The sequence below is a fragment of the Mandrillus leucophaeus genome, unplaced genomic scaffold (genome assembly GCF_000951045.1).
Source record: "Mandrillus leucophaeus isolate KB7577 unplaced genomic scaffold, Mleu.le_1.0 Scaffold91, whole genome shotgun sequence".
NCBI classification, from domain to species: domain Eukaryota; kingdom Metazoa; phylum Chordata; class Mammalia; order Primates; family Cercopithecidae; genus Mandrillus; species Mandrillus leucophaeus.
This window is the reverse complement of record NW_012109919.1, coordinates 1,519,011-1,526,590: the sequence shown is the minus strand read 5'-3', so window position 1 is coordinate 1,526,590 and position 7,580 is coordinate 1,519,011. Positions and strand designations below refer to the sequence as shown.

The following is a 7,580-nucleotide window of genomic DNA, read 5'->3' as shown; positions in this document are numbered from 1 at the left end:
CAAGTATGAAAAGGCAAATGAAATGCCCACAAGAGGATGGCTTTCATATATTAGATTGAAACCTGGAGAAACTCAAAAAATGATACCATGACTCTCCTCAATATTAGGCCACGCAGATGTTTGGACACGAGGGCAAAGGCACCCATTTTGAGGTCATTCACACTTGACTTCAAAAATCCCTGAGCATATGATTAAAGAAATTGCCAGGGAAGAATAAGCATAAACTACAGAATTGGACCCACAAAGACCACAGATATTAAAACTATTCCATATAGAAGATAATGATATTAAATAAGTTTCAAGACATTTAAATAAAGAATTTAAAGGGCCAAGATTTTTCAAATTGCCCAATAAGATTCCAGGGGGAAAGAACTTCTAGAAAGGAATGTCTTTAATCGCCAATAAACAGGAAAACGTGTCTGAAGAAATTACCCAGAATGCAGCACAGATGAACACACAGATGGAAAACTTGAAAGGCAGGTTAAAAGAAAGGAAGAATAGAATGACGAAGCCCCAGTAACTATCTAACTGAGGTTCCAGATGGAGAAATTAGAATGAGGAAGAGTCAAGATTTGAAAAAATAATGCTTGAAATTTTTCCAGAATTAATGAAAAACATCTACCCTAACGTTCTGGAATTCCAACCAATCCCCAAAGCAGGGAAAATAAGGGAAAAGTCCCCACTTAAACACACAGTAGTTGAACTGCAAAACAATAAACACAAAAAGATGACTATAAAAGGAGCCAGAAGGGCTGGGCATGGTGGCTCATGCCTGTAATTCCAACACTTTGGGAGGTCGAGGTGGGTGGATCACCTGAGGTCAGAAGTTCAAGACCAGCCTGACCAATACGATAAAACTCCATCTCTACTAAAATTACAAAAATTAGCCAGGCATGGTGGCATGCGCCTATAGTCCCAGCTACTAGGAAGCTGAAGCACGAGAATCGATTGAACCTGGGAGGCGGAAGTTGCAGTGAGCTGAGATAGTGCCACTGCACTCTAGCCTGGGCAATAGAGAGACTGTGTTTCAAAAAAAAAAAAAAACAACCAGGAGGAAATGACAGATCCTTTCAAGAGAATGGCAATTAGGACCAGGCGCCATGGCTCACGCCCGTAATCCCAACACTCTGGGAGGCCAAGGCAGGCAGATCACCTGAGGTCAGCAGTTCGAGAACAGCCTTGCCAACATGGTGAAACCCCCGTCTCTACTAAAAATACAAAAATTAGCCAGACATGGTGGCACGCACCTGTAGTCCCAGCTACCTGGGAGGCTGAGATGGAAGAATTGCTTGAACCCAGAAGGTAGAGGTTGCAATGAGCCGAGATCATACCACTGCACTCCAGCCTGGGCAACAGAGCAACACACTACCTCAAAAAAAAAAAAAGAAAAAAGAAAAAAAAGAAAATGATAATTAGATTGACAGCTGCCTTCTTAAGAGCAACTATGGAGCCAGGAGACAATGGAGTACTATTTTTTAAAGTGCTAGAAGAAAAATAACTTTCATTCTCCATCTAGCGAATGTAACTTCCAAGTCTGAGGCAAATAAAGCAATATTTAGAAAAATAAGACCGGAGGAAATTTACTACAAGAAGATCCCCCTAACGTTATTTCTAAAGGATGCCCATCAGGGAATAGAAAAACAACTCTCAAAGAAGAGGTGATGGTTGCCATGCATGCATGAGGGCAGACCCCACTGCCACCACCCCAGTGAAGCACTTTGGCAGGAGTGTTGTGGCCAGTGGACTGGGAACACACTGGCCCCTGCAGTGCAGCAGGTGCTTAACCTTGAGGGGCCAGAGAACAAAGCCATAGGCCGCCCCCCAGGGTTAGAGCACACAGCCTAGTCGGGCTGAGCTGTGCCTTTGGCCCCTGAAATCTTCCAGAAGCCAAGCCAGTTGACTGAACCCACCTTATACCACAGTCAAACCCTTAAGGGCATCAAAGAAGATAAAAGCAAAAAATCCATTGAAAGGACAGCAACTTCAAAGATTAAAGGAAAATCAACCCACACAGAAGAGAAAGAACCAGCAAAAGAACTCTGTCAACTCAAAAAGCCAGTGTCTTCTCACTCCAAATGACCACACTAGTTCACTTTAAATGGTTCTTAACCAGACAGAAATGACAGTCTGATAGGATAGGAATGAATCTGTATAGGAATGAAAACCATCAAGATTCAGCAGAAAGTTGAAACCCAATTCAAGGCATCTAAGGAATCCAATAAAACAATACAAGAGCTGAAAGATAAAATAGGCATTTTAAGAAATAACCAGGCAGGGTGTGGTGGCTCAGGCCTGTAATCCTAGCACTTTGGAAGGCTGAAGCTGGTGGATCGCTTGAGCTCAGGAGTTTGAGACCAGCCCGGACAACATGGCGAAACTCCATCTCTACAAAAAATACAAAAATTATCTGGGCCTGGTGGTGTGCACCTGTAGTCCCAGCTACTTGGGAGGCTGAAGTGGAAGGATCTCTTGAGCTGGGGAGGCAGAGGTTGCAGTGAGCCAAGATCATGCCACTGCACTCCAGCCTGGGCAACAGAACCAGAACTTGTCTCAAAAAAAGAAAGAAGGAAAGAGGGAAGGCAAGGGAAGGCAAGGGAAGGGAAAGGGAAGGGGAAGGCAAGGGAAAAGGAAGGGACAGGGAAGGGAAAGGAAGGGAAGGGATAGGGAAGGGTTAGGGAAGGGAGAAAAGAAAGAAAAGAAAGATTAGACTGCTACCATGAGAGGACAAGAGAACATGGTCCCCTTGGTGCGGGCCATGGTGGAAGATCAGGCCCCAGCCTCACCTCAAGGGCAGGGACGGCAAGGAGCATGGGACAGGGGGATCCAGTCTGCGTTGCATCAAAATTTTGTTTTGTATTTTGTTTTTAATTTTCCGATGAATAATTCAGTGGCTATGCCAAGGTTGAAATATTTTTCTGTTTTCAGTAAGATGTGAGAAAAGGAAATGAATTTTAATGAAATGTTTTGGTTTACTTTATCTGAGGCTTCCAGTGTAATGGGATTCCCACGCCCTAAACAGATGTCAGCTGTTTTATCCTCTTGCCTGCAAAAGGCAACAGAGAGCTGGGGCTCCCCTGCTCAGCCCTCTTGCACCCGCCTCCCCTATTTCCCAGATGGCCAGGACTACCTGTGAGCGCAGCACTGGGAGAACTTTGAATGTCCCAGTCATTCAGAAAACTAAAACTGCTAGTGATGATTATGATGTCTTCACAGATGCAGACCAACAGGTCTCCATAGGTGAGACCAAAGCACCTGTTCCAGGTTCCTGAGGCCTGTGCATCCCTGCCCCGCCAGGAGGCTCAGACTTTGGCAGATGGCCTACGCTCTCTGAGCCAACGACTCCCAGGAAGAACTTGAGTGTCATAAAATTCTGAAAACAAGATTTAAGGAGAGGTGGAGAAATGTGGCAAGATCTCTAAGGAGAACGCAGAGCTGTCAGGTGGAGGTGATGTCACAGACGTCTGAAAATCTGCCAGAGCATGAGCTAACTTATAGCTGCAGGCTCAGGACATGTTTCTGAGCAGAAGTTTCTGAACTAAGTTGGCAACTAACAGGCCACATAAATTCCCTTAAAGGGGATTACTGATGGGATTCCTTCTGATTCAATAAAACACCTGCCCAAAATGAGCTGTCATCAATGGATCCATCAAAGGAATGATACACTGAGCCCTTCTCAAGTGTTCGTGCAGTTGGGGATGAAGAGGCGAAGATAACCAGACCCTGCCTGCAAGGGCTTATGAGAATATGCTTGTTGAGACAGCGACTCTCCATGACAAACTGAAGAAAACCCAAAGAACATCTGTAACCAAGTGCTCCTTGCCTAGATTCTCAGCTGCCACCATCCCTGGGGTGTCACCATGTCTAGAGACCCGAGTGAATATCTGAAAAGAAAAAAAGAAGAGTAGTTGTTGAAAGAACACGGCTATAAAAGATTTATGTGGCCACTGGGGGCTCATAATAATTATCTTTTCATATCCTTTGCCAGTTAAGATTTTCAAATCACATTCTGTATCATTGTTCCCCTGGTATGAAAGGGCAAAGGTCTTTGTCCTGGTTTTACTGGTGATTTAGAGCACTGGGATTCCCAATCCCAGCTTCCCAGCAGCAACTATGCTTGCCTTTCCTGTATTGTGAAGGGGTTGTCTAGCAGGCAGAAAACCTGAAGACTGGAGGACTCTAACGAAAGCCACACCAGAGCCTCTCCTGCTCCTTCTTTTTCCCTAGGTCTAGTTCTCCAACAGGGGAAATGTCCCAAGCCTTCCTAGTGGAATGTGACTGTGTCACTCACCTTCCCATAGGTGGCCAGCAAAATGAGAAATGCTGTTAATCAACTTTCAATGTCCTCTCTGCCCAGCGCTTTAATTCCAACAGCCTGTAAATGCTGTTTCTACACTGGATTAGCCCTTCAACCCCACCGCACACGCTGTCTACTGTGCTCAATTTCATCAACCTGCATTACCTAGAGGCCAAGCAGACACCATCATCCTCCCTTGGGGATGAGAAAGTGATGGAGGGGACCTCAGGAGCCCAGCAGGAACAATGTCTGTCTCCGCAGGCTTTGCAGAGATCCTGGAATATGATAATGTGGCGGGTAGAGGCAGGTGGGAGAGGCATGTGTAGATCAGGCTTGAGGAATGGATCTGGTTAGGAAAAATGGGGTCAACAGAGCAAATGAAGCACCCCAGTGTGTAGACAGCTGCAACCAAGGGATGAATGAATCAATAAAAACCTGTAGGAATGTAATATAATGCAGAAAAACATAACTACCGCTTTCTCTGCCATTAGACAAGCTGATTCTCATTTACATGGGAGCAACAAACAAGAAAGACTGGACAGAAAAGCTGTGAAAAAATACAATAAGAAGGAAAATTTCCCTGCCAATAGAACAGACTACAAAGTGTTCATAATTAAAACAGTGAGGAAATGGCCAAGTGTCCACAAAAAATCCAGAAAGAGACCCAGAGACATACAGAAATATATCTGGTGACTCATTTCAGAGGAGGTAAATGTTAACATTTTAAATACATGGTGCTAGGACAAACGGATAACCATCAAAAAGACAGAGCTGGATCCACACCTCACACTGTACATGAGGATAAATTCCAAATGGATTGAAATTTAAACGTGAAAAATGAAATTTTAACAGTGTAGGAAGAAAACATGAACAAATTTATTTGGAATTTTGGTGTAGAAAGGCCTGTCTGATTTTAAAGATCCAGAAGCCATAAACAAAAAAAAAATTGATTATATAAAAATAAAAAGCTTCTAGAGAGGGAAAAATATCATAGCAAAGCCAAAAGATAGGTAAATGAGAAAAAAAATTTTCAACTCATACCTTCTTAATATATAAAGACTTCCTAGAAATTGAGAATATGAAAAACCTATAGCCCAACAGAAAAGAGGCAAAAGATTGGAATAGAGTTCACAAAAAAGAAATACAAACGGCTCTTTTTTGAGACAGAGTCTCGCTAAGGTTGGAGTGCAGTGGCGCAATCTCAGCTCACTGCGCCATTTTTTTTTTTTTTTTTTTTGAGAGATGGTCTTGCTTTCATGCCCAGGCTGAAGTGCAGTGGCTCCATCATAGCTCACTGTAACCTTGAACTCCTGCGTTCAAGCAATCTTCCTGCCTCAGCTTCCTGAGTAGACAGGACTACAAGTGAGCACCACCACACCCAGCTAATTTTAAAAATTTTTTTGTAAAGACAAAGACAGGGTCTCATTATGTTGCCCATGCTGGGCTCTTAAATTTATAAAGGATGTTTGATGAAGAAAATGCACATTTAAAACTACACTGAGATACCATCTTTTATACATCAGCTTGGAAAAATCCAAAAGTTTCAGAACACTCTACAGATGTCTGTGCACAAACCTAGCTCATGGAAAGAAAAAATGGTTTCATTCTTGTAGAAGGCAACCTGGTACTTAAATGTCTAACAGGATGGCTAATGTACTACTGTTGCCTAGTGATCCCACCTCTGGGAATTCAACCACAGCTGGACATGGACAAAATTATGCAAGAACAAGATCTATCATTGTAACATTATCACAAGGTGGAATATTGGAAACATCTCAAGTGTCCATCAATGGGACAGCAGTTAAATAAACCTTGTAACACCATGCAACTGTTAGAAAAAATGAATGAGGGGCATTCTGTATCCTAATATGGAAAATTCTCCATACTATAGTCAGGGGGGAAAGCAAGTCTTAGAACAGTATGCTATCTTTTCTGAAAGAAAAGGGAGAGATAAGATTGCATATGCATGTTGGCATGTATTTGCATAAACAAAACAAGAGTAATACACAGGAAACTAATAAAAGTGGTTATGGGGGCGAGGGATGGAACAGAGTAGCCAGGGGTGGGGCAAGGACTGAGACTTTTGGTCTGCATCTGGTTCCGAAGGGGAATCCAAAGTCTTCTCAGAGGAACCAAGTGGAGAATTAAATTTCAAATTAAAAAAACAGGGTTGGGCACAGTGACAGTGGCTCACACCTGTAATCCTAGCACTTTGGGAGGCTGAGGCAGGCGGATATTTTGAGACCGAGTTCAACACCAGCCTGGCCTCAAATATCAAATAGTGAGACCCCCGTCTCTACAAAAATGAAGAAATTAACCTGGCAAGGTGGTGAACCTGCAGTCCCAGGTACTTGAGAGGCTGAGTGGGGAGGATCACCTGGGCCCAGCAGTCAGAGGCTGTAGTGAGTTGTAATCACACCACTGCACTCCAACCTGGGTGACAGAGCAAGACCTTGTCTCTAAAAACAAACAAACAAACAAACAAAACAACAAAAACAACTAAACAAGCAATCAAATTAAAAAAAAAAAAGAAAAAGTCAATAGGAAGAAATTCAAATGACAAAGAACTTACTCTGAATCTCTGCTCCACCCTCCAGATCTTTAATCTGAGTTCCATCCCTCATCCTGTCAAAACTCAACAAGGAGTTCCAAGTTTGGAGTTGGTGTTTCCTGAGAAAATCAGTTACAGGTGATTTGCAGGTTTAGCATAGCTATTTGTGCAGTCTAAATGTCCAAGCCAGATTTCTACAAGACAGTAAGATTACACCACGACAGGGGGAGCACACATGTATGTCTCTCCTATTTCTGATGTTATGTTGTAAATATTTAAAATAAAGCAATCTGGCCAGGTGTGGCGTCTCGTGCCTGTAATCCCAGCCCTTTGGGAGGCCTAGACGAGTGGATCACTTGAGGTCAGCAATTTAGACCAGCCTGGCCAACATGATGAAATTCCGTCTCTATTAAAAATGCAAAAATCAGTCGGGCGTGGTGGAGCGCACCCTGTAGTCCCAGCTACTCAGGAGGCTTGCTTGAGAATTGCTTGAGTTCAGGAGGTGGAGGTTGCAGTGAGCAGAGATCGTGCCACTGCACTCCAGCCTGGGCAACAGAGAGAGACTCTGTCTCAAAAAAAATAGAAATAAAAATAAATAAATAATATCTAAAAATAAAACAGAGCAATCCTTTATGATATTTTAAAAGACTATGAAAGATGTATTTACAGGGTAGTTCCCTCCATGTTTTCTGAGCGTGTATTGCCGGGAAGGCTCTGTGTCAGACCTCAGGGCCT

The 7,580-nt window shown here is 43.2% G+C and overlaps 1 protein-coding gene across 1 annotated transcript in view; it reads right to left on the bottom strand.

The window, feature by feature from the left end:
• FAM169B (family with sequence similarity 169, member B) overlaps nucleotides 1–6,918 on the bottom strand; it is a 115,064-nt gene extending 108,146 nt beyond the window's left edge. The window contains exon 1 of the mRNA XM_011969829.1: nucleotides 6,867–6,918. Within this exon, the coding sequence (XP_011825219.1) occupies nucleotides 6,867–6,918 (52 nt within the window). The remainder of the gene's footprint in view (nucleotides 1–6,866) is intronic.
• Nucleotides 6,919–7,580: the final 662 nt, after the last annotated feature.